This window comes from Leopardus geoffroyi, chromosome X (genome assembly GCF_018350155.1).
Source record: "Leopardus geoffroyi isolate Oge1 chromosome X, O.geoffroyi_Oge1_pat1.0, whole genome shotgun sequence".
NCBI lineage: Eukaryota > Metazoa > Chordata > Mammalia > Carnivora > Felidae > Leopardus > Leopardus geoffroyi.
The window spans coordinates 63,963,322-63,990,498 of NC_059343.1; the positions used below are offsets into that span (position 1 = coordinate 63,963,322).

Genomic DNA, 27,177 nt, shown 5'->3' on the forward strand with positions numbered 1-27,177 from the left:
GTTGAGCATCTTTCCATGTGTTTATTAGCCATCTGGATGTCTTCTTTAGAAAAGTGTCTACCAGGAGGAGCCAAGATGGCGGAACAGCATGGAAGCTTTTTGTGTATCTCGCATCTGTGAAATGTTGCGACCGGCGCGACAAACACCGAGGTCAGGGTCCTGAGGGTAAGGGAATGCAAGAAAAAAAGAGAAGAGAGAAAGTTTGGGAACAGGAGGGTCCCCTGGGCTGATGGCCCAAGTGACGGCTTTATTGTTGCTGTACACAATCTTTTATAATATAAGACTCTTATGGATCAGGTCATTCTAAGAATAAACAGGTTTCACATGATCACTGCCAGCCAAAACATTTAGTTCTGTATACCTTGTGAACTTTCTGAACGGGTCACAAGACCTTGTTGATAGATTGCTAGCAAAACACAGTTCCCATGTTTGTTTCTATCTGACTCGGGGTAAAAAAAAGAGAGGTAGCATTACTGCCAACACCTGCAGACCACAGGCTTCAGGAATTAACTTTCTCAGCCTTGACAAGGCTTTCGTATGCCCTTGAAAGTGGGGGAATGGGAGGGGGAACCACCGGGTTGGCTTGAGTCAACAGGGAACATTGCTCGACCCGGTCTCAGCCTGGCGCCGGGGCCCGGCCCCCCACATGTCCCCCTATTGTTTGTAATTGCAACATGTGCATCCTGGACTGGTATGTAGTAAAGGCAGTAAGACCCCATCTCTAGAAACAACACAGCAAGACAAGTGTAACAGATATTATGGAAACGATTCCAATAAAGATCCAAAAGGAATGCTGAAGAATATTAAATGGATTAAACCCATTAAGTTGGTGCAGTATGTTTCAGCGAGATTTCCAGGGTTAGGGAAACTGAGTGAGCTACTTGCAACAACATTTATCTCTTCTTGTAGCTGTAAGAGGTCTAAGCTAGTATTAGCATCATGCCAAACCCCTTGTAAATGATGACGCACTTGTCCCCATGTTACATTGGTATACTCTAAAGGGGTAACACAGATATGCTTATATGTATCATGACAAATTAAAGAAAGTCTGGTATGCAAAACAGCAAACTGATCACCAAGATACATTAATGCTTCTTGTAGTGCCTCTAATTGGGCTTCCAATTTACGGTCTATTCGTTCTTGAGTGGCAAACACTTTGGATACATTATGAGCTAATTTATTTACATGGGATGCCGTTTGGGCACTTTTATGTAAGGATATTACAGATACAGTTGCAGAGGCAATTACAGTCACTGCTGCTATGAGTCCAGCAATTAAGAGTCCAAGAAACCGTTTGGTCCTGCGTAGCCATTTACTGATTTCTAAAGCCAGTTGCATACCATAATTAGGATACCAAGGTCCTGTAACATTTACTGGCAACATCTAATAGGGAGGTTGTAAGACCAGATAAACCTTTATTCCACTTCTAGAGGGTCCATCTACTGGTAGACAATTGGTCAAAACACAAGCAGGACACGTTAGCCGGTATAACTGATGACCATCTTCTTTCACTGGAGTAATAGTTCCATCTCCAACAATCAGATAGTAGGGTGGAGGAACACAGGCACGCAATTGCAGAACTGGAGAAACATAATATTCTGGAAAACTAAAGCTGTCATTAGTATATATTTTATCAAAGGTAGCATATAATTTACAAAAATCAGAATGAATTCTTCCTTCAGGGGATTGCAAAATGGTTTGTGGGATAATCTTATGGTGTACCTGTACCTCGCTAGGAGGTGGATCCACAACCCTGGGATTAAGAGTCCCATGCTCTACCGACTGAGCTAGCCGGGCCTTTTGGGAATAATCTGTAATGGTATAGTTTAAATCTTTAGGAGTCATCCTCAATGAAGAGGATTGGGCACATATACCCCAAGGTGAGTCCCCAGTAAGGCCTTGACCAGCTGAGGGACATGTAGGAAGATTCTGAGGGGGATCGCGCGGTCCAAAAAACATCCATTCTCCTAATAATTCTCTCTTTTGCCAATAAGCGGCAAAGGAGTAGGGTACCCATTCAGAAGGACGCTTGTCATTTTGCCACATAGTATAAGTAATAGACCGCTCTACTGGTTTCGTACCCAAACACCCATAAGCAAGTTTGTATGGCGTAGACTCCCTTTGCAGGCAGATGGGTACTCCTGCAGAGAGTGCCGTCCAATTTATAGAGGCCGACACAGTGGACAAAAACCCTGCATCTTCCCCTCCCATAAAGGTGAGATTGGTGTATACTATGGGTGTGGGGTCTCTCCATGTTACAGGTTGTACTGCAGGAGGACCTACCATGTATGCCCAATAGAGGGCAGACTCCCCGGTTGTAGTGAGAATGCACAGGCATGCCAAGAAGACGTGTGTGGCCGTTACCTCTCTACCTGAGGCCATCACTACATCAGTGGCCTGGGTCAGCAGGTTCTTTATCTGTCCCCAGGTGGGTGTACCCGCCTTATGACTCCACTGTTGTCGCTTCTGGGGGGGCTCCGTCACCGTTAATTTGGCCATTTTTCGGCACAACCGTAATGTCTCTGAGGAGCCGAAGCGGGACCCAGCGTGGCGCTTCCTCATCCTGTGGAAAAACACAAGCATACCCTCGCCCTTTTCGAAGGACTGGGTCTGGGCCTCACCAAATGCCTTCCGGCATATCTTTCCATCTTGCCATCAAGAGAGATTCTTGACTCTTTCCCCAGCGACGCTCTGCGGCATTCATCCCTGCTTCATTGACATTTAAAAAATTTAAAACATACAACACGAGAGTGAGATGTACATGTGGGGAATACTTTATCTTTCCCTTTAATATCTCCCCCTCTTTAAGTTTTTGCAGATACTGTTTTAGAATCAGATGAGCTCGCTCAACAATAGCCTGTCCTATGGAATTATAAGCAATGCCAGTTGTATGCTCAATTCGGAGTCGGCGGCAAAATTTTGCAAAAGATTTAGAAGTATAAGCACTACCATTGTCAGTTTTTATTTTATGAGGTTTGCCCATTGCTGCAAAGGCAGAAAATAGGTGATTTTGAACATCAACAAATACTTTTCCTGAGTGGGCTGAAGCATGTATATAGCCTGAGCAAGTATCTACAGACACTTGTAGTGGAAATACACTACAAAATATTGTAATTTTCCAAAAGATAAATATTGGGTGACGTCCATTTGTCACAAGTCATTGGGCTGAAGACCTCGGGGATTAATGGCATAGACCGGCTGTGGGAAGAATTGTGGACAGATGTCGCATTGTTTAACAATTTGGCCGTTTTACGAGATATTTTGAATTTTTGTCGAAGGGCTGCCGCATTTTGATGAAAATTATCATGACTCTTTTTGGCTGTTTTTAAAGGAGTGGTAATGGGCAGAACTTGTAATAAATGGGTTGCTGCATTGGTTATCCGATTTCCAGCAACTAGGGGACCAGGCAGATCGGTGTGAGCTTGAATGTGGGAAATATAAATTGGACTGTGTGGTGAATTAAGAAGTTTTTGTATAGCATGAAATAGATGATAAAGTTTCTCATCTGTTGTCAGTATAAAGGCAGTGGGAAGCTGTAACACGGCTTTGATAACGTATTGACTGTTAGAATAACATTTATAGATTTTGGGTAAGTTCTTAGGGCTACCTGTACAGCATAAAGCTCGGCCCTTTGGACAGATTTAGTTGTATAATTTAAGTGATCAAATTTTTATATTGAGAAGTGACATAATATACTGTAATTTTACCCTCTTTACTAGCATCCACAAAAATGGAAGCAGTATCTTTTTTTTTTTTATAATATATGAAATTTATTGTCCAAATTGGTTTCCATAAAACACCCAGTGCTCATCCCAAAAGGTGCCCTCCTCAATACACATCACCCACCCTCTCCTCCCTCCCACCCCCCATCAACCCTCAGTTTGTTCTCAGTTTTTAACAGTCTCTTATGCTTTGGCTCTCTCCCACTCTAACCTCTTTTTTTTTTTTTTTTTTCCTTTTTTCCTCCCCCTCCCCCACGGGTTCCTGTTACGTTTCTCAGGGTCCACATAAGAGTGAAACCATATGGTATCTGTCTTTCTCTGTATGGCTTATTTCACTTAGCATCACACTCTCCAGTTCCATCCACGTTGCTACAAAAGGCCATATTTCATTTTTTCTCATTGCCACGTAGTATTCCATTGTGTATATAAACCACAATTTCTTTATCCATTCATCAGTTGATGGACATTTAGGCTCTTTCCATAATTTGGCTATTGTTGAGAGTGCTGCTATAAACATTGGGATACAAGTGCCCCTATGCATCAGTACTCCTGTATCCCTTGGATAAATTCCCAGCAGTGCTATTGCTGGGTCATAGGGTAGGTCTATTTTTAATTTTCTGAGGAACCTCCACACTGTTTTCCAGAGCGGCTGCACCAATTTGCATTCCCACCAACAGTGCAAGAGGGTTCCCGTTTCTCCACATCCTCGCCAGCATCTATAGTCTCCTGATTTGTTCATTTTGGCCACTCTGACTGGCGTGAGGTGATACCTGAGTGTGGTTTTGATTTGTATTTCCCTGATAAGGAGCGACGCTGAACATCTTTTCATGTGCCTGTTGGCCATCCGGATGTCTTCTTTAGAGAAGTGTCTATTCATGTTTTCTGCCCATTTCTTCACTGGGTTATTTGTTTTTCGGGTGTGGAGTTTGGTGAGCTCTTTATAGATTCTGGATACTAGCCCTTTGTCCGATATGTCATTTGCAAATATCTTTTCCCATTCCGTTGGTTGCCTTTTAGTTTTGTTGGTTGTTTCCTTTGCTGTGCAGAAGCTTTTTATCTTCATAAGGTCCCAGTAATTCACTTTTGCTTTTAATTCCCTTGCCTTTGGGGATGTGTCGAGTAAGAGATTGCTACGGCTGAGGTCAGAGAGGTCTTTTCCTGCTTTCTCCTCTAAGGTTTTGATGGTTTCCTGTCTCACATTCAGGTCCTTTATCCATTTTGAGTTTATTTTTGTGAATGGTGTGAGAAAGTGGTCTAGTTTCAACCTTCTGCATGTTGCTGTCCAGTTCTCCCAGCACCATTTGTTAAAGAGGCTGTCTTTTTTCCATTGGATGTTCTTTCCTGCTTTGTCAAAGATGAGTTGACCATACGTTTGTGGGTCTAGTTCTGGGGTTTCTATTCTATTCCATTGGTCTATGTGTCTGTTTTTGTGCCAATACCATGCTGTCTTGATGATGACAGCTTTGTAGTAGAGGCTAAAGTCTGGGATTGTGATGCCTCCTGCTTTGGTCTTCTTATTCAAAATTCCTTTGGCTATTCGGGGCCTTTTGTGGTTCCATATGAATTTTAGGATTGCTTGTTCTAGTTTCGAGAAGAATGCTGGTGCAATTTTGATTGGGATTGCATTGAATGTGTAGATAGCTTTGGGTAGTATTGACATTTTGACAATATTTATTTTTCCAATCCATGAGCAGGGAATGTCTTTCCATTTCTTTAAATCTTCTTCAATTTCCTTCGTAAGCTTTCTATAGTTTTCAGCATACAGATCCTTTACATCTTTGGTTAGATTTATTCCTAGGTATTTTATGCTTCTTGGTGCAATTGTGAACGGGATCAGTTTCTTTATTTGTCTTTCTGTTGCTTCATTGTTAGTGTATAAGAATGCAACTGATTTCTGTACATTGATTTTGTATCCTGCAACTTTGCTGAATTCATGTATCAATTCTAGCAGACTTTTGGTGGAGTCTATCGGATTTTCCATGTATAATATCATGTCATCTGCAAAGAGCGAAAGCTTGACTTCATCTTTGCCAATTTTGATGCCTTTGATTTCCTTTTGTTGTCTGATTGCTGATGCTAGAACTTCCAGCACTATGTTAAACAACAGCGGTGAGAGTGGGCATCCCTGTCGTGTTCCTGATCTCAGGGAAAAAGCTCTCAGTTTTTCCCCGTTGAGGATGATGTTAGCTGTGGGCTTTTCATAAATGGCTTTTATGATCTTTAAGTATGTTCCTTCTATCCCGACTTTCTCAAGGGTTTTTATTAAGAAAGGGTGCTGGATTTTGTCAAAGGCCTTTTCTGCATCGATTGACAGGATCATATGGTTCTTCTCTTTTTTTTTGTTAATGTGATGTATCACGTTGATTGATTTGCGAATGTTGAACCAGCCCTGCATCCCAGGAATGAATCCCACTTGATCATGGTGAATAATTCTTTTTATATGCCGTTGAATTCGATTTGCTAGTATCTTATTGAGAAATTTTGCATCCGTATTCATCAGGGATATTGGCCGGTAGTTCTCTTTTTTTACTGGGTCTCTATCTGGTTTAGGAATCAAAGTCATACTGGCTTCATAGAATGAGTCTGGAAGTTTTCCTTCCCTTTCTATTTCTTGGAATAGCTTGAGAAGGATAGGTATTATCTCTGCTTTAAACGTCTGGTAGAACTCCCCTGGGAAGCCATCTGGTCCTGGACTCTTATTTGTTGGGAGATTTTTAATAACCGATTCAATTTCTTCGCTGGTTATGGGTCTGTTCAAGCTTTCTATTTCCTCCTGGTTGAGTTTTGGAAGAGTGTGGGTGTTCAGGAATTTGTCCATTTCTTCCAGGTTGTCCAATTTGTTGGCATATAATTTTTCATAGTATTCCCTGATAATTGTTTGTATCTCTGAGGGATTGGTTGTAATAATTCCATTTTCATTCATGATTTTATCTATTTGGGTCATCTCCCTTTTCTTTTTGAGAAGCCTGGCTAGAGGTTTGTCAATTTTGTTTATTTTTTCAAAAAACCAACTCTTGGTTTCGTTGATCTGCTCTACAGTTTTTTTAGACTCTATATTGTTTATTTCTGCTCTGATCTTTATTATTTCTCTTCTTCTGCTGGGTTTAGGCTGCCTTTGCTGTTCTGCTTCCATTTCCTTTAGGTGTGCTGTTAGATTTTGTATTTGGGATTTTTCTTGTTTCTTGAGATAGGCCTGGATTGCAATGTATTTTCCTCTCAGGACTGCCTTCGCTGCGTCCCAAAGCGTTTGGATTGTTGTATTTTCATTTTCGTTTGTTTCCATATATTTTTTAATTTCTTCTCTAATTGCCTGGTTGACCCACTCATTCGTTAGTAGGGTACTCTTTAACCTCCATGCTTTTGGAGGTTTTCCAGACTTTTTTCTGTGGTTGATATCAAGCTTCATAGCATTGTGGTCTGAAAGTATGCATGGTATAATTTCAATTCTTGTATACTTATGAAGGGCTGTTTTGTGACCCAGTATATGATCTATCTTGGAGAATGTTCCATGTGCACTCGAGAAGAAAGTATATTCTGTTGCTTTGGGATGCAGAGTTCTAAATATATCTGTCAAGTCCATCTGATCCAATGTCTCATTCAGGGCCCTTGTTTCTTTATTGACCGTGTGTCTAGATGATCTATCCATTTCTGTAAGTGGGGTGTTAAAGTCCCCTGCAATTACCACATTCTTATCAATAAGGTTGCTTATGTTTATGAGTAGTTGTTTTATATATTTGGGGGCTCCGGTATTCGGCGCATAGACATTTATAATTGTTAGCTCTTCCTGATGGATAGACCCTGTAACTATTATATAATGTCCTTCTTCATCTCTTGTTACAGCCTTTAATTTAAAGTCTAGTTTGTCTGATATAAGTATGGCTACTCCAGCTTTCTTTTGGCTTCCAGTAGCATGATAAATAGTTTTCCATCCCCTCACTCTCAATCTAAAGGTGTCCTCAGGTCTAAAATGAGTCTCTTGTAGACAGCAAATAGATGGGTCTTGTTTTTTTATCCATTCTGATACCCTATGTCTTTTGGTTGGCGCATTTAATCCATTTACATTCAGTGTTATTATAGAAAGATATGGGTTTAGAGTCATTGTGATGTCTGTATGTTTTATGCTTGTAGTGATGTCTCTGGTATTTTGTCTCACAGGGTCCCCCTTAGGATCTCTTGTAGGGCTGGTTTAGTGGTGACAAATTCCTTCAGTTTTTGTTTGTTTGGGAAGACCTTTATCTCTCCTTCTATTCTAAATGACAGACTTGCTGGATAAAGGATTCTCGGCTGCATATTTTTTCTGTCTAGCACACTGAAAATCTCGTGCCAATTCTTTCTGGCCTGCCAAGTTTCAAAAGAGAGATCAGTCACGAGTCTTATAGGTCTCCCTTTATATGTGAGGGCACGTTTACCCCTTGCTGCTTTCAGAATTTTCTCTTTATCCTTGTATTTTGCCAGTTTCACTATGATATGTCGTGCAGAAGATCGATTCAGGTTCCGTCTGAAGGGAGTTCTCTGTGCCTCTTGGATTTCAATGGCTTTTTCCTTCCCCAGTTCAGGGAAGTTCTCAACTATTATTTCTTCAAGTACCCCTTCAGCACCTTTCCCTCTCTCTTCCTCCTCTGGGATACCAATTATGCATATATTATTTCTTTTTAGTGTATCACTTAGTTCTCTAATTTTCCCCTCATACTCCTGGATTTTTTTATCTCTCTTTCTCTCAGCTTCCTCTTTTTCCATAACTTTATCTTCTAGTTCACCTATTCTCTCCTCTGCCTCTTCAATCCGAGCTGTGGTGGTCTCCATTTTGTTTTGCATTTCATTTAAAGCGTTTTTCAGCTCCTCATGACTGATCCTTAGTCCCTTGATCTCTGTAGCAAGGGATTCTCTGCTGTCCTGTATACTGTTTTCAAGCCCGGCGATTAATTTTATGACTATTATTCTAAATTCACTTTCTGTTATATTATTTAAATCCTTTTTGATCAGCTCATTAGCTGTTGTTATTTCCTGGAGATTCTTCTGAGGGGAATTCTTCCGCTTGGTCATTTTGGATAGTCCCTGGCGTGGTGAGGACCTGCAGGGCACTTCCCCTGTGCTGTGGTGTATAACTGGAGTTGGTGGGCGGGGCCGCACTCCAACCTGATGTCTGCCCCCGGCCCACCGCTGGGGCCACAGTCCGAATGGTGTGTGCCTTCTCTTCCCCTCTCCTAGGGGCGGGATTCACTGTGGGGTGGCGTGGCCCGTTTGGGCTACTTGCACACTGCTAGGCTTGTGATGCTGGGGATCTGGCGTATTAGCTGGGGTGGGTAGGCAAGGTGCACAGGGGCAGGAGGGGCAGGCTTAGGTCGCTTCTCCTTAGGTGATCCACTTCAGGAGGGGCCCTGTGGCAGTGGGAGGGAGTCAGATCCGCTGCCGGAGGTTTGGCTCCGCAGAAGCACAGAGTTGGGTGTTTGCGCGGAGGGAGGAATTCCCTGGCAGGAACTGGTTCTCTTTGGGATTTTGGCTGGGGGATGGGCGGGGGAGATGGCGCTGGCGAGCGCCTTTGTTCCCCACCAAACTGAGCTCTGTCGTCTGGGGGCTCAGCAGCTCTCCCTCCCTTTGTCCTCCAGCCTTCCCGCTTTCTGAGCAGAGCTGTTAACTTATGACCTCCCAGACGCTAAGTCGCGCTTGCTGTCGGAACACAGTCCGTCAGGCCCCTCCGCTTTTGCAGGCCAGACTCCGGGGCTCTGCTTGGCCGGCGAGCCGCCCCTCCGCCCCGGCTCCCTCCCGCCAGTCCGTGGAGGGCGCACTGCCTCGCCGCCGGAAGCAGTATCTTTAATCGGCTGACAAACAGCAGGATTATAGAGCAAAATATCTATAAGACTGAAACCTTGTATTAAAGAATTATAAGGTAAATGAAATTTAATTTGACGTGTAAAATTAGCCAAGGCAAGTTGTCATTTGATGGACTGAGCAAAAGCAGCGTCCACCAGCTTTTGTGTCAGAAAGGCACATGTAATAAATTTTGTATCGTGTCCAAAGAGCTGAACAGCTCGGGATCTTTTTCTAATGATGAGAAGACAAACCATAGATAGCAAAGGATTAATGACATGCATAGAGTGTAAGGCTAAATGTAGCCATTTAAGTGGACCATGAGATTGTCACAGAATTGTAAAGGGGATGACCTGAGGTTTTAATATTATTAGATACAAAGGCTGAGAAGGGTCAATTTTAGTGACTTGGGCCTGTTGAATGGCCTGTTCTATATGTCTTATAGCTTCTTTAGCTTTTTGAGTGAGACTTTGTGGGGATGCTGGAGAACTCTTTTTAGAATATTAAACAAAGGTAGTAATTGTTTTGTGGTGACCCCTAGTGTATTTTTAATTTAGTTTATATCTCCTAATAATTTCTGAAAATCATTTAAAGTAGTCAAATGTCCGGTTCTAATTGATACTTTCTGAGGTCGGACAGTTGATTTGGAGATGAGATACCCTAGGTATTTAAAAGGTGCTTTTCTTTGAACTTTTTTCAGGGGCAACAATCAAATTATATGCTTTAAGGCATCTTTGAAGAGAAATAAAAGTCTCCTGTAATAATTTCTCAGTTTTAGTAGCCAAAAGTAAGTCATCCATATAATGGATATAATATATATGGGGAAAACTCTGTCTAAAAGGGGTAATTGTTCTGGCCACAAACTCTTGACATAAAGTCGGACTGTTAGCCATGTCTTGCGGTAAGACCTTCCACTGATACCGCTCAGCAGGTTCCTGTAAGTTAGTGGAAGGCAGGGAGAATGTAAAATGTTTTCTGTCACTAGGGGCCAATGGAATGGTAAAAAAACAATCTTTTAAGTCCAAAACTAGCAATTGATATTGTAAAGGAATGGCCGATGGGGAAGGGAGGCCGGGTTGTAAAGCCCCCATGGGCTTCATGACAGCATTAATTGCTCTTAAATCTTGTAGTAACCTCTATTTATTTGACTTTTTTTTAAATCACAAAGATTGGGGTGTTCCAGGGACTGGTGGAGGGAATGAAATGACCTAATTGCAGTTGTTCCTCTATGAGGTGAACAGCAGCCTCCCTCTTAACAGTAGGTAAGGGCCATTGGTCAACTTACATTGGAGTGGAAGTCATCCACTGGAGAGGCATAAGGTGGGGAATTTTTAATGGCCCTAGGAAAAACCCAATCCGAAATGGTCTCTTTTAGGCTCGGGGACATATGGCTCAGGATTCTCCTGCAACTCCTTTCCTAAGCCTTTTCCCTCAATATAGCCCATTTTCTTCATAAGGTGTATAGCAAGATTAGTCTGTTTTTGAATCGGGACTGCCTTAGTCTCCAGAGTCAAATTCATTGCAGTTAATATGTCCCTGTCACAGAGATTCAGATCTATATTCAAAACAAAAGGCTGAAAAGTTCTAGTCATACCATCAGGCGGTCTCTAATGTAAATAATCAGAGCTTTGCAACGGAGCAGAGGCATACCAACACCTTTAATTGGAATATTAGTCACTTGAGTAGGCCATGTGACAGGCCAATTTTTTTGAGCAATAACTGAGACATCTGCACCTGTATCCACTAGTCCCTCAAAAGGGACTCCTTGGATATGCAATGTAAGCATGGGCTTTTCTACAGAGATCACTTTAGCCCAATAAAGATCTGTGGAGCTGAACCCTTGATTTCCCCGATAAGGTTTAACAGCCTTATTATTGGAGGATATCTGGGGTATCAAGATCAATTGTGCTATGGGAGTCTTGGGCTCAAGCACCAAAGTTCCCATAGTTAAGCTGGCCAGAATTTTTATTTCTCCAGTGTAATCTTCATCAATAACTCTAGGATAGATCATCAATCCCTTAAGAGTCCAGCTGGATCTTCCCAATAATAACCCCCAAGTATTCCTGGGTAGAGGCCCCCATATCCCTGTGGGGATGGCTTTAGGGGGCTGTCCTCCTTCTAGGTAAACGGACTGAGCTGGGGTAAGATCTAGTCCTGCACTGGCAGGGGTACCGCGGTGTAGTTGGCTAATACCTGGGAGGTCTCCAGTGTTGGACACATGGGTGGGAAGGTGCCTGTGGGAACATTGCCGCAATTGTTTGAGGGGCCTGCGGCTGGCCCTGCTTCCAGTTTCCCTGAAGAGGTTTGCCATTATAATCAGTTTTAGAGCGGCATTCATTGGCCCAGTGATACCCCCGTCTACATCTGGGACAAATAATTATCGGCTTATTATTAATGTTAGGGCCACTTGGCAAACCGGGGGTGGTTGGAATTATTTCTGTACTATGACATTGGGCCTTCATATGGCCCTTTTGGCCACATTTGAAACACACTATTCCACCCAACTTCCTTGGATTAGTTCTTACGTTTTTACCCTGAAGCTGGGCATGTACCTGTAAGGGGTCTATTCCCTTTAAGGCGGCTGCCAAGGTAATGCCCTGAATATAAGATGGTCCAATCTCAGCACATAGTCTGACATAATCCTCCAAGGTACCCTGATTTTTCCAAGGACGAATGGCTGCCTGACATGTAGAATTAGCATTTTTATAAGCCAGTTGTTTTACAATAATGGTACCTGCCTCCCCATCAGTAACGATATGGCTGACTGCAGTCAAAAGGCGCCCAACGAAATCCTGGTACTTCTTATCTGGCCCTTGCCTAATTTTAGACAATTTCTCAGTTCTGCCCCCTGTAGAGGGGAGTTTTTTCCAAGCTGCAATGGCACAGGTATTAATTTGATTATACGCAATTTCCGGATAATTTAGCTGGAGGCCCACATCATAATATTGCCCTGTACCTGTGAGCATGTTAAAATCCACTGGTATGTTAGTTATTTTATTATACATAGCCTGTTTTTCAGCATTCTCTGCAAATTCTGCTTTCCACAAGAGGTTATCTCCCACACTCAAACAAGCCTGAGTAATGACCTTTTAATCTCCTGGGCATAATGCCTCCCTGCTCAAATTATCAAGCATAGACAGGGTAAAGGGAGCTGTTGGACCATACTGGGCTGTAGAGGATTTCAAATCTTTTAGCAATTTAAAACTTAGGGCGGAGTACACTCTCTGTCCCCCCTGCTGAATAACAGGGTAAGTGTGAAAAGCAGAGGTGTCTTCCCCATACTGTGTTGCTTGATACAGAGTCCTCTGCAAAGGAGTAGTTTCTATTACAGGGTAAGGTTCAGTGGACTGTTGATTCTGAGTAATAGGGAAAGCCAGCCGAGGTAAGCCTCTATCTTATGTCTGAAAAGAAGGTCGTTTTAAAGGTACCTTCTGGACCAGAGGGGCCAAGAAGGCAGGCTTCCTCTGATCTTTCAAATATGGCCCATCATCTCCCTGATCCCCAAAAGGAGAGTCATCATTATTTTCTGGATCTTGCACAGATAACTGTTCTAGGAGGGGGAGAGGAGGCAAAGGTGAAGGCACTCGTGACTGTCCCGAAAGGGCATTGAAAGTAGTTTCTGGAGAGAGGAGCATCTGAAGTCACTAAGGGTTGGGCTACTTCTGAGCTAAGAGAAACTATTTCAATAGAATCCTGTGGATCAAGGACCTCCTTAATACAGGTCCAAGTAGACCACAAAGTCCCTGGAACTGCAGCTCCACGAATCTTCATTTGATTTTTAAGTTCCTGACCAACTCGCTGCCAATCCTTTAAATCAACTGTACCCCTGTCTCAAAACCATGGGCAATAATCATGCACTATGTCAAAATATTCCCTAAGGGCTGACTGAGAAACCTTAATTTCCTTCTCCTTCATAAGAGCCTGAAAGGCACTTATAAAATATCCCTGTTCCATAGACTGTTTCTGTCCCATAGTTTTACTCCCGTCGTCTGTGCTGCTGGCACAGTTCCCCTACCTGAATTAGACGCTGTGCGGTCCGCTTTCGCTTTCCTCCTTGTTGTCTCAGGTCCCTGTTCAGGCGCCACTTGTCGCGACCGGCGCGACAAACACCGAGGTCAGGGTCCTGAGGGTAGGGGAATGCAAGAAAAAAAGAGAAGAGAGAAAGTTTGGGAACAGGAGGGTGCCCTGGGCTGATGGCCCAAGTGACGGCTTTATTGTTGCTGTACACAATCTTTTATAATATAAGACTCTTATGGATCAGGTCATTCTAAGAATAAACAGGTTTCACATGATCACTGCCAGCCAAAACATTTAGTTCTGTATACCTTGTGAACTTTCTGAACGGGTCACAAGACCTTGTTGATAGATTGCTAGCAAAACACAGTTCCCATGTTTGTTTCTATCTGACTCGGGGTAAAAAAAAGAGAGGTAGCATTACTGCCAACACCTGCAGACCACAGGCTTCAGGAATTAACTTTCTCAGCCTTGACAAGGCTTTCGTATGCCCTTGAAAGTGGGAGAATGGGAGGGGGAACCACCGGGTTGGCTTGAGTCAACAGGGAACGTTGCTCGACCCGGTCTCAGCCTGGCGCCGGGTCCGGCCTCCCACATGACTGGGAGGGGGAACCACCGGGTTGGCTTAAGTCAACAAAAAACATTGCTCGACCGGGTCTCAGCCTGACACCGGGGCCCGGCCCCCCACAGTGAAATACAGCCAGACCAACACTAAACCATCCTACACACCTAGAAAACCGATTGGAAGATTAGCAAAACAATCTGCACAACCTGAACCACAGAATTCAGCAGGTATGCAACATGAAGAGCTGAACTTGGGGAGCAAGAAGCCCTGAAAGGTAGGGAACCGCTTTTGTGGGCGGAGAGAGGATGGAGACTGGGGAGGGGCAGAGCATACGGGAAAATCACCCCTCCCCAAAAGCAGCTGGAGAGAAAGTGGAAAATTGGAAACAGCTGCAGGGACTAAACTAAAAAGGGAAAAAGGAGAAATGAGAGGGTTTAAATTCCATTAAGACTGTAAACAAGGGGAGTGCAAAGGCTGCAACTCCGCAGCTCGAGACCTGGCAGTGCTCTGGTGGAAAAGGTGAATCCCCAGGAACAGAGTGGGGGCTGGGAGGTTCTCAGTCCACATGGGGAAAAGCGGTTCCACTGCTGGAAGGACATTTGGTAGAGACTGTTGAAGCCATCTGGTCCCAGCAGACCCTGGAAGGCAGCCACATTCACTGGTGCTGAGGCAAGGATGTTGAGGGTGAAGCCTGGTGTCAGATGTGTGTTGCGATTTTCCATGGTCCCTGAAACGCTGAGGCTACACTGTCTCGCGATTATTTTGGGAGGTGGGCTGGCACCTGGCTGCAGTCTCAGGGCACCGACAACAGCAGGATCCAGCAGGTGTTCCTGGGTGCAGCTGACATTCGGCCATTGCTCATTTGGCCATCGCTCGGTGATACCCTCCTACAGAGGGGTGGAGCGGGTCAAAGCTGCAGTCCTTCGGAAGTAAGGGGCTGGGGAAAACAGCCGCATCTGAGACAAAACTTGGGAGAGAGGTACTGCCTGGGGCCTGGTAACGGATAGTGGAAAAGCAGGGAGTGGACAAGAGCTGAAGATGGAGGACTGGTGAGCGATTGCTGATCTGGGACAACAGACTGGGTGGCTGGGTGGCGCCATTTTTCACCGCTCCCGCGCATGCGCACTGACGAGCACCGCAACAATCCACCCCAGTAGGCTAGCAGTGCCATCTACGGGATAGCGGAGCTGTTACACCGATCCCTGCCCAACTCGGCCAACTTTGCTCTTCAAGAACACAAACCTCACTGCCGGCTTAATCTATGGACTATAAAGAGCTACATGGACTGACCTCTAGGGGAAAACAAAGCAATTGCAGTCCTACTTCAATCTGTTAGCAGGTTCATCTATTCAATTTTTTTTCTCTCTTTCTCCTTTTTCTCTTTTACAATTCTTTTCTTTTTCTTGAATACAGAAAGAGAAAAAACTCATTTTTATTTTCAATTTTTATTAAAAATATCTGTCTTTAATTTTTATTACTATATTTTTTACTTTTGTGTAAATTTTTCAAATTCTACTTTACTTCCATCACTTTATTTTCGTCTACTTCAGGGTAATCAACTTTTCAAATTTTCGAACAATTTCCTTTTTTGTCTGTTCCTTTACCCTTTTTTAATTTCTTTTTCTTGAATGCAGAAAGAGAAAAACTTCATTTTACTTTCAATTTCTTTAAAAAATATTTTTATTTAATTTTTTTAAATTTTATTATTTTATTATTTTTTATTTTATTTTTTTTAATATATGAAATTTATTGTCAAATTGGTTTCCATACAACACCCAGTGCTCATCCCAACAGGTGCCCTCCTCAATACCCATCACCCACCCTCCCCTCCTTCCCACCCCCCATCAACCCTCAGTTTGTTTTCAGTTTTTAAGAGTCTCTTATGCTTTGGCTCTCTCCCACTCTAACCTCTTTTTTTTTTTCCTTCGCCTCCCCCATGGGTTTCTGTTAAGTTTCTCAGGATCCACATAAGAGTGAAAACATATAGTATCTGTCTTTCTCTGTATGGCTTATTTCACTTAGCATCACACTCTCCAATTCCATCCACGTTGCTACAAAAGGCCATATTTCATTTTTTCTCATTGCCACGTAGTATTCCATTGTGTATATAAACCACAATTTCTTTATCCATTCATCAGTTGATGGACATTTAGGCCCTTTCCATAATTTGGCTATTGTTGAGAGTGCTGCTATAAACATTGGGATACAAGTGCCCCTATGCATCAGTACTCCTGTATCCCTTGGATAAATTCCTAGCACTGCTATTGCTGGGTCATAGGGTAGGTCTATTTTTAATTTTCTGAGGAACCTCCACACTGCTTTCCAGAGCGGCTGCACCAATTTGCATTCCCACCAACAGTGCAAGAGGGTTCCCGTTTCTCCACATCCTCTCCAGCATCTATAGTCTCCTGATTTGTTCATTTTGGCCACTCTGACTGGCCTGAGGTGATATCTGAGTGTGGTTTTGATTTGTATTTCCCTGATAAGGAGCGACGTTGAACATCTTTTCATGTGCCTGTTGGCCATCTGGATGTCTTCTTTAGAGAAGTGTCTATTCATGTTTTCTGCCCATTTCATCACTGGGTTATTTGTTTTTCGGGTGTGGAGTTTGGTGAGCTCTTTATAGATTTTGGACACTAGCCCTTTGTCCGATATGTCATTTGCAAATATCTTTTCCCATTCCGTTGGTTGCCTTTTAGTTTGGTTGGTTGTATCCTTTGCTGTGCAGAAGCTTTTTATCTTCATAAGGTCCCAGTAATTCACTTTTGATTTTAATTCCCTTGCCTTTGGGGATGTGTCGAGTAAGAGATTGCTATGGCTGAGGTAAGAGAGGTCTTTTCCTGCTTTCTCCTCTAAGGTTTTGATGGTTTCCTGTCTCACATTCAGGTCCTTTATCCATTTTGAGTTTATTTTTGTGAATGGTGTGAGAAAGTGGTCTAGTTTCAACCTTCTGCATGTTGCTGTCCAGTTCTCCCAGCACCATTTGTTAAAGAGACTGTCTTTTTTCCATTGGATGTTCTTTCCTGCTTTGTCAATGATGAGTTGGCCATACGTTTGTGGGTCTAGTTCTGGGGTTTCTATTCTATTCCATTGGTCTATGTGTCTGTTTTTGTGCCAATACCATGCTGTCGTGATGATGACAGCTTTGTAGTAGAGGCTAAAGTCTGGGATTGTGATGCCTCCTGCTTTGGTCTGCTTCTTCAAAATTACTTTGGCTATTTGGGGCCTTTTGCGGTTCCATATGAATTTTAGGATTGCTTGTTCTAGTTTCGAGAAGAAAGCTGGTGCAATTTTGATTGGGATTGCATTGAATGTGTAGATAGCTTTGGGTAGTATTGACATTTTGACAATATTGCTTCTTCCAATCCATGAGCAGGGAATGTCTTTCCATTTCTTTAAATCTTCTTCAATTACCTTCATAAGCTTTCTATAGTTTTCAGCATACAGATCTTTTACATCTTTGGTTAGATTTATTCCTAGGTATTTTATGCTTCTTGGTGCAATTGTGAATGGGATCAGTTTCTTTATTTGTCTTTCTGTTGCTTCATTGTTAGTGTATAAGAATGCAACTGATTTCTGTACATGGATTTTGTATCCTGCAACTTTGCTGAATTCATGTATCAGTTCTAGGAGACTTTTGGTGGAGTCTATCGGATTTTCCATGTATAATATCATGTCATCTGCAAAAAGCGAAAGCTTGACTTCATCTTTGCCAATTTTGATGCCTTTGATTTCCTTTTGTTGTCTGAATGCTGATGCTAGAACTTCCAGCACTATGTTAAACAACAGCAGTGAGAGTGGGCATCCCTGTCATGTTCCTGATCTCAGGGAAAAAGCTCTCAGTTTTTCCCCGTTGAGGATGATGTTAGCTGTGGGCTTTTCATAAATGGCTTTTATGATCTTTAAGTATGTTCCTTGTATCCCGACTTTCTCAAGGGTTTTTATTAAGAAAGGGTGCTGGATTTTGTCAAAGGCCTTTTCTGCATCGATTGACAGGATCATATGGTTCTTCTCTTTTTTTTTTTGTTAATGTGATGTATCACGTTGATTGATATGCGAATGTGGAACCAGCGCTGCATCCCAGGAATGAATCCCACTTGACCATGGTGAATAATTCTTTTTATATGCCGTTGAATTTGATTTGCTAGTATCTTATTGAGAATTTTTGCATCCATATTCATCAGGGATATTGACCTGTAGTTCTCTTTTTTTACTGGTTCTCTGTCTGGTTTAGGAATCAAAGGAATACTGGCTTCATAGAATGAGTCAGGAAGTTTTCCTTCTCTTTCTATTTCTTGGAATAGCTTGAGACAGATAGGTATTATCTCTGCTTTAAACGTCTGGTAGAACTCCCCTGGGAAGCCATCTGGTTCTGGACTCTTATTTATTGGGAGATTTTTGATAACCGATTCAATTTCTTCGCTGGTTATGGGTCTCTTCAAGCTTTCTATTTCCTCCTGATTGAGTTTTGGAAGAGTGTGGGTGTTTAGGAATTTGTCCATTTCTTCCAGGTTGTCCAATTTGTTGGCATATAATTTTTCATAGTATTCCCTGATAATTGTTTGTATCTCTGAGGGATTGGTTGTAATAATTCCATTTTCATTCATGATTTTATCTATTTGGGTCATCTCCCTTTTCTTTTTGAGAAGCCTGGCTAGAGGTTTGTCAATTTTGTTTATTTTTTCAAAAAACCAACTCTTGGTTTCGTTGATCTGCTCTACCGTTTTTTTAGATTCTATATTGTTTATTTCTGCTCTGATCTTTATTATTTCTCTTCTCCTGCTCGGTTTAGGCTGCCTTTGCTGTTCTGCTTCTAGTTCCTTTAGGTATGCTGTTAGATTTTGTATTTGGGATTTTTCTTGTTTCTTGAGATAGGCCTGGATTGCGATGTATTTTCCTCTCAGGACTGCCTTCGCTGCATCCCAAAGCATTTGGATGGTTGTATTTTCATTTTCGTTTGTTTCCATATATTTTTTAAATTTCTTCTCTAATTGCCTGGTTGACCCACTCATTCGTTAGTGGGGTGTTCTTTAACCTCCATGCTTTTGGAAGTTTTCCAGACTTTTTCCTATGGTTGATTTCAAGCTTCAGAGCATTGTGGTCTGAAAGTATGCATGGTATAATTTCAATTCTGGTAAACTTATGAAGGGCTGTTTTGTGACCCAGTATATGATCTATCTTGGAGAATGTTCCATGTGCACTCGAGAAGAAAGTATATTCTGTTGCTTTGGGATGCAGAGTTCTAAATAAATCTGTCAAGTCCATCTGATCCAATGTCTCATTCAGGGCCCTTGTTTCTTTATTGACCGTGTGTCTAGATGATCTTTCCATTTCTGTAAGTGGAGTGTTAAAGTCCCCTGCAATTACCACATTCTTATCAATAAGGTTGCTTATGTTTGTGAGTAATTGTTTTATATATTTGGGGGCTCCCGTATTCGGCACATAGACATTTATAATTGTTAGCTCTTCCTGATGGATAGACCCTGTAATTATTATATAATGCCCTTCTTCATCTCTTGTTACAGCCTTAATTTAAAGTGTAGTTTGTCTGATATAAGTATGGCTACTCCAGCTTTCTTTTGGCTTCCAGTAGCATGATAAATAGTTCTCTATCCCTTCACTCTCAATCTAAAGGTGTCCTCAGGTCTAAAATGAGTCTCTTGTAGACAGAAAATAGATGGGTCTTGTTTTTTTATCCATTCTGATACCCTATGTCTTTTGGTTGGCGCATTTAATCCATTTACTTTCAGTGTTATTATAGAAAGATACGGGTTTAGAGTCATTGTGATGTCTGTATGTTTTATGCTTGTAGTGATGTCTCTGGTACTTTGTCTCACAGGATCCCCCTTAGGATCTCTTGTAGGGCTGGTTTAGTGGTGACAAATTCCTTCAGTTTGTGTTTGTTTGGGAAGACCTTTATCTCTCCTTCTATTCTAAATGACAGACTTGCTGGATAAAGGATTCTCGGCTGCATATTTTTCCTGTCTAGCACACTGAAAATCTCGTGCCAATTCTTTCTGGCCTGCCAAGTTTCAAAAGAGAGATCAGTCACGAGTCTTATAGGTCTCCCTTTATATGTGAGGGCACGTTTACCCCTTGCTGCTTTCAGAATTTTCTCTTTATCCTTGTATTTTGCCAGTTTCACTATGATATGTCGTGCAGAAGATCGATTCAAGTTACGTCTGAAGGGAGTTCTCTGTGCCTCTTGGATTTCAATGCCTTTTTCCTTCCCCAGTTCAGGGAAGTTCTTAGCTATTATTTCTTCAAGTACCCCTTCGGCACCTTTCCCTCTCTCTTCCTCCTCTGGGATACCAATTATGCGTATATTATTTCTTTTTAGCGTATCACTTAGTTCTCTAATTTTCCCCCTCATACTCCTGGATTTTTTTTATCTCTCTTTCTCTCAGCTTCCTCTTTTTCCATAACTTTATCTTCTAGTTCACCTATTCTCTCCTCTGCCTCTTCAATCCGAGCTGTCGTCATTTCCATTTTGTTTTGCATTTCGTTTAAAGCGCTTTTCAGCTCCTCGTGCCTGTTCCTTAGTCCCTTGATCTCTGTAGCAAGAAATTGTCTGCTGTCCTCTATACTGTTTTCAAGCCCAGTGATTAATTTTATGACTATTATTCTAAATTCACTTTCTGTTATATTATTTAAATCCTTTTTGATCAGTTCATTAGCTGTTGTTATTTCCTGGATATTCTTCTGAGGGGAATTCTTCCGTTTGGTCATTTTGGATAGTCCCTGGAGTGGTGAGGACCTGCAGGGCACTTCCCCTGTGCTGTGGTGTATAACTGGAATTGGTGGGCGGGGCCGCAGTCTGATCTGATGTCTGCCCTCAGTCCACCGCTGGGGCCACAGCCAGACTGGTGTGTGCCTTCTCTTCCCCTCTCCTAGGGGCGGGATTCACTGTGGGGTGGCGTAGCCCATCTGGGCTACTTGCACACTGCCAGGCTTGTGGTGCTGGAGATCTGGCGTATTAGCTGGGGTGGGTAGGCAAGGTGCACAGGGGCAGGAGGGCAGGCTTATCTCGCTTCTCCTTAGGTGATCCACTTCAGGAGGGGCCCTTTGGCAGCGGGAGGGAGTCAGATCCGCTGCCAGAGGCTTGGCTCCGCAGAAGCACAGAGTTGGGTGTTTGCGAGGAGCGAGCAAGTTCCCTGGCAGGAACTGGTTCCCTTTGGGATTTTGGCTGGGGGATGGGCGAGGGAGATGGCGCTGGCGAGCACCTTTGTTCCCCGCCAAGCTGAGCTCTGTCGTCCGGGGGTCAGCAGCTCTCCCTCCCTTTGTCCTCCAGCCTTCCCGCTTTCCGAGCAGAGCTGTTAACTTATGACCTCCCAGACGCTAAGTCGCGCTTGCTGTCGCAACACAGTCTGTCCGGCCCCTCCGCTTTTGCCAGCCAGACTCGGGGGCTCTGCTTGGCTGGCAGGCTGCCCCTCTGCCCCGGCTCTGTCCCGCCAGTCCATGGAGTGCGCACTGCCTCCCCGCCCTTCCTACCCTCTTCCGTGGGCCTCTCGTCTGCGCTTGGCTCCGGAGACTCCGTTCTGCTAATCCTCTGTTGGTTTTCTGGGTTATTTAGGCAGGTGTAGGTGGAATCTAAGTGATCAGCAGGACACGCGGTGAGCCCAGCGTCTTCCTAAGCCACCATCATCCCTCCCTGTATTTAATTTTTATTACTGTATTTTTTGCCTTTATGTAAATTGTTTCAAATTCTTTCTTACTCCCATAATTTTATTTCAGTCTACTATAGTGTATTAACTTTATCAAATTTTCAAATGATTTCTTTTCTTTTGTCTTTTTCTTTTATCTCTTTTTATCTTTTTTCTCTTTTTCATTTATTTTTTCTTAAATACAAAAATTTAAAAAATTCATATTTCCTTTTAATTTTTATTAAAAATATTTTTCTATACTTTTTTTCTACTATATTCTCTACTTTGGTGTAGTTTGGTCTACGTTAGTGTATTCATTTTTTCAAATTCTCAAGCGATTTCTTTTTTTTGTTCTCTCTCCCCCCCTTTTTTTGTTTGTTTCTCTAATCTGTCAAACCACTTTCTACACCCAGACCAAAACACACGTAATATCTAGCATCATCTATTTGACTTTGTGTGGGTGTGTTTTTAATTTTTAATTTTAATATTTTTTTAATTTTAATTTTTTAATTTAAATTTTTCTACCTCATGAATTCCTTTTCCTCCTTCAAAATGACAAAACAAAGGAATTCACCCCAACAGAAAGAGCACGAAGAAACGACAGCCAGGGATTTAACCAACAAGACACAAGCAAGATGTCTGAACCAGAATTTAGAATCACAATAATAAGAATACTAGCTGGAGTCGAAAATAGATTAGAATCCCTTTCTGCAGAGATAAAAGAAGTAAAAAATAGCCAGAATGAAATTAAAAATGCTATAACTGAGCTGCAATCACGGATGGATGCAGCGGTGGCAAGGATGGACGAGGGAGAACAGAGAATCAGTGATATAGAGGACAAACTTATAGAGAATAATGAAGCAGAAAAAAAGAGGAAGATTAAGGCAAAAGAGCATGACTTAAGAATCAGAGAAATCAGTGACTCATTAAAAAGGAAAAACATCCAAATTATAGGGGTCCCAGAGGAGGAAGAGAGAGAAATAGAGGTAGAAGGGTTATGTGAGCAAATCATAATGGAAAACTTTCCTAACCTGAGGAAAGAGACAGACATCAAAATTCAGGAAGCACAGAGGACTGTCAGTAGATTCAACAAAAACTGACCATCAACACGGCATATCATAGTCAAATTCACAAAAAACTCAGGCAAGGAGAGAATCAAGAAGGCAGCAAGGGAAAAAATGTCCCTAACCTTCAAGGGAAGACAGATCAGGTTTGCAGCAGACCTAGCCACAGAAACCTGGCAGGCCAGAAAGGAGTGGTGGGATATATTCAGTGTACTGAATCAGAAAAATATGCAGCCAAGTATTATTTATCCATCAAGGCTGTCATTCAAAATAGAAGGAGAGATAAAAAGTTTCCCAGACAAACAAAAATTAAAGGAGATGTGACCACTAAACTAGCCCTGCAAGAAATATTAAGGGGGACTCTCTGAGGGGACAAAAGATGAAAAAAAAATATGTATATAATAAATGCCAAAAGCAACAAAGATTAGAAAGGACCAGAGAACACCACCAGAAACTCCAACACTACAAGCATCATAATGGCAATAAATTCATATCTTTCAGTACTCACTCTAAACGTCAATGCACTCAATGCTCCAATCAAAAGACATAGGGTAACAGAATGGATAAGAAAACAAGACCCATCTATATGGTGTTTACAAGAGACCCACTTTAGACCTAAAGACACCTACAGATTGAAAATAAGGAGATGGAGAACCATCTATTATGCTAATGGTCAACAAAGGAAAGCCAGAGTAGCCATACTTATATCACACAATCTACACTTTAAAATAAAGACTGTATCAAGAGATGCCGAAGGGCATTACATCATAATCAAGGGGTCTATAGACCAAGAAGACCTAACAATTGTAAGCATTTATGCACCAAATGTGATAGAACCCAAATATATAAATCAATTAATCACAAACATCAAGAAACTCATCGATAGTAATACCATAATAGTAAGAGACGTCAACACCCCACTCACAGCAATGGACAGATCATCTAATAAAAAAACCAACAAGGAAACAATGGCTTTGAATGACACACTGGACCAGATGGACTTAACGGATATATTCAGAACATTTCATCCTAAAGCAGCAGAATATACATTCTTCTCCAGTGCACATAGAACGTTCTCCAAAATATACCATATACTGGGACACAAATCAGCTCTAAGTAAGTACAAAAAGATCGAGATCATACTGTGTGTATTTTCAGACCACAATGTTATGAAACTCGAAATCAACCACAAGAAAAAATTTGGAAAGGTAACAAATACTTGGAAACTGAAGAACATCCTACTGAAGAGTGAATAGGCTAACCAAGCAGTTTAAGAAGAAATTAAAAAGTATATGGAAGTCCATGAAAATGATAGCACCACAACCCAAAACCTCTGGGATGCAGCAAAGGCGGTCATAAGAAGAAAGTATCTAGAAATCCAGGCCTTCCTAAAGAAGGAAGAAAGATCTCAGATACACAACTAACCTTACGCCTTAAGGAGCTGGTAAAAGAACAGCAAATAAAACCCAAAACCAGCAGAAGACAGGAAATAATAAAGTTTAGAGCAGAAATTAATGCTATCGAAACCAAAAAAAAAAAACAAACAAACAAAAAACAAACAAAAATCCAGTAGAACAGATCAATGAAACCAGAATCTGGTTCTTTGAAAGAATTAACAAAATTGATAAACCACTAGCCAGTTTGATCAAAAGCAAAAAGGAAAGGACCCAAATAAATAAAATCAAGAATGAAGGAGGAGAGATCACAACGAACACAACAGAAATAAAAACAATAATAAGAGAATATTATGAGTAATTATATGCCAATAAAATGGGAAATCTGGAAGAAATGGACAAATCCCTAGAAATGTATACACTACCAAAATTGAAACAGGAAGAAATAGAACATTTGAACAGCCCATAACCAGGAAGGTAATCAAATTAGTAATCAAAAATCTGCCAAAAAACAAGAGTCCAGGGCCAGATGGCTTTCTAAGGGAATTCTACCAAACATTTAAGGAAGAGTTAACACCTATTCTCTTGAAACTGTTCCAAAAAATAGAAATGGAAGGAAAACTTCCAAACTTTTTGTATGATGCCAGCATTACCTTGATTCCAAAACCAGACAGAGACCACACTAAAAAGGAGAACTATAGACCAATTTCCCTGATGAAGATGAATGCAAAAATCCTCAACAAGATATTAGCCAACCAGATCCAACAATTCATTAAAAAAGTTATTCACCATGACCAAGCGGGATTTATACCTGGGATGGAGGGCTGGTTCAATTTCGGCAAAACAATTAACGTGATTCATCACATCAATAAAAGAAAGGATAAGAACCATATGATCCTCTCAATAGATGCAGAGGAAGCATTTGACAAAATAAATTGGGGGCATACATATTTACAATTTTTAGATCTTGGTGGGTAGACCTCTTAATTATGATATAATGCCCTTCTTCACCTCTTGTTACAGTCTTTGTTTTAAAATCTAGTTTGTCTGATATAAGTATTGCTACTCCTGCTTTCTTTTGATGACCATTAGCATGACAGATGGTTCTCCATACCCTTACTTTCAATCTGCACATGTCTTTAGGTCTAAAATGAGTCTCTTGTAAGCAGCATATAGATGGGTCTTTTTATTCTTATCCATTCTGATACCTTATGTCTTTTGATTGGAGCATTTAGTCCATTTGTATTTAGAGTAATTATTGATAGATATGAATTTAGTAACATTGTGTTGCCTGTAAGGTTGGTGTTTCTAGTGATGTTCTCTGGTTCTTTCTAGTATTTCTTGCTTTTGGTCTTTTTTATTTTGTTGTCTCTTTTCTGCATTCAAAGAGTCCCCCTTAAAATTTCTTGCAGGGGTGGTTTAGTGGTCACAGATTTCTTTAGTTTTTGTTTGTCTGGGAAACTCTTTATCTCTCCTTCTATTTTCAATGATATCCTTGCTGGGTAAATAATTCTTAACTGTATATTTTTCCAATGCAGCACGTTGAATATATCCTGGCACTCCTTTATGGCCTGCCACGTTTCTGTGGACAGATATGCCGTGAACCTCATCTCTTTTCCTTTTTAGGTTAAGGACTTTTTTTTCCCTTGTTGCTTTCATAATTCTTTCCTTGACGGTGTATTTGGTGAATTTGATTATGATAAGCCTTCGTGATGGTCAGATTTTGTTGAACCAAATGGGAGTTCTCTGTGTTTCTTGGATTTGATGTCTGTGTCCTTCTCCAGATTAGGAAAGTTTTCCACTATAATTTGCTCGCATAATCCTTCTGTCCCTTTTCTCTATCTTCGTCTTCTGGGATTTCTATGATTTGGATGTTATTTCTTTTTAATAAGTCACTGAGTAATCTAAGTCTTTTATCATGATCTTTTGCCTTTGTTTCCCTCTTTTTTTCTGCTTTATTATTTTACATAATTTTATCTTGTATATTGCTGATTAGCTTCTCTAATCTGTTCATCCTTGCCATTGTGGCATCCATTTGAGATTGCATCTTGGTTATAGCAATTTTAATTTTGGCCTGACTGGATTTTATTTATTTTATTTCCCAAGAAAGGAATTCTTGGTGACTTATATGATTTTTTCAACCCCAGCTAGCATTCTTATTATCGTGGTTTTAAATTCTATTTAATATGTCTTACTTACATCTGTGTTGATTAAGGCTCTGGCTGTCATTTCTTTCTGTTCTTTTAGGGTGAATTCTTTCATTTTGTCATTTTAGAAGAAGAAAAAAATTAGTAAAATAAAAATTAAGAATTAAAAAATTAAAAACAAAACAGAAAATCAAATAAAGGGAGCTAGACCTCAGGTGTGTTTTGGTTTGCTTGTTGAACGAAGCTTGGCAGAATAGAGAAAAAGGAAAAGGAAAGAATAAAATGGTAGGGAAATTATAAAAATTAAAAAATATATATATAATAAAATAGAATAAAATAAAGAAAGTAAAATCAAATAAAAATTTCAAAATAAAGTGAAAAACAGGGGTACCTTGGGGGCTCAGTGAGTTAGGTGCCCAACTTCGGCTCAGGTCATGATCTCACAGTCCGTGAGTTCAAGCCCTGCATCAGGCTCTGTACTGACAACTCAGAGCCTGGAGCCTGCTTCGTATTCTGTGTCTCCCTGTGTCTCTGTCCCTCCCCTGCTCATGCTCTGTCTCCCTCTGTCTCTCAAAAATGAATAAACTTAAAAAATTAAAAATAAAGTAAAAAAAACATTTTACTCTTTCTGTAAATTTCTCTTTATGTAATAAAGAAAGAAAAAGAAAAGAAAGAAAAAAGAAAATAATTTAATGAAAAGCAGAAGCAAAGAAAATGAACAAACAAATGATCCAGGAAACAGAATGAAACCCGAATGAAGTTACATCCAGTTTCCCGAAGAACTGAAACTATGAAGCACTCTATAGTCCATACACTAAGG

General features: G+C 41.3%; 2 protein-coding genes across 2 annotated transcripts in view; both read right to left on the minus strand.

Moving 5' to 3' along the window:
* The window catches only part of LOC123594382 (fibronectin type III domain containing protein 3C1-like), a 51,693-nt gene extending 50,310 nt beyond the window's left edge, over nucleotides 1-1,383 (minus strand). The window contains exon 1 of the mRNA XM_045471161.1: nucleotides 882-1,383. Within this exon, the coding sequence (XP_045327117.1) occupies nucleotides 882-1,383 (502 nt within the window). The remainder of the gene's footprint in view (nucleotides 1-881) is intronic.
* LOC123594882 (endogenous retrovirus group K member 6 Env polyprotein-like) lies at nucleotides 842-13,715 on the minus strand. The gene is made up of 2 exons (XM_045471876.1): nucleotides 13,546-13,715; nucleotides 842-2,563 (listed from the first exon to the last, which is right to left on the minus strand). Exon 2 carries the CDS (start codon nucleotides 2,560-2,562, stop codon nucleotides 1,384-1,386), a length of 1,179 nt encoding a protein of 392 aa, XP_045327832.1. The 5' UTR covers nucleotide 2,563; nucleotides 13,546-13,715; the 3' UTR covers nucleotides 842-1,383.
* Nucleotides 13,716-27,177: the final 13,462 nt, after the last annotated feature.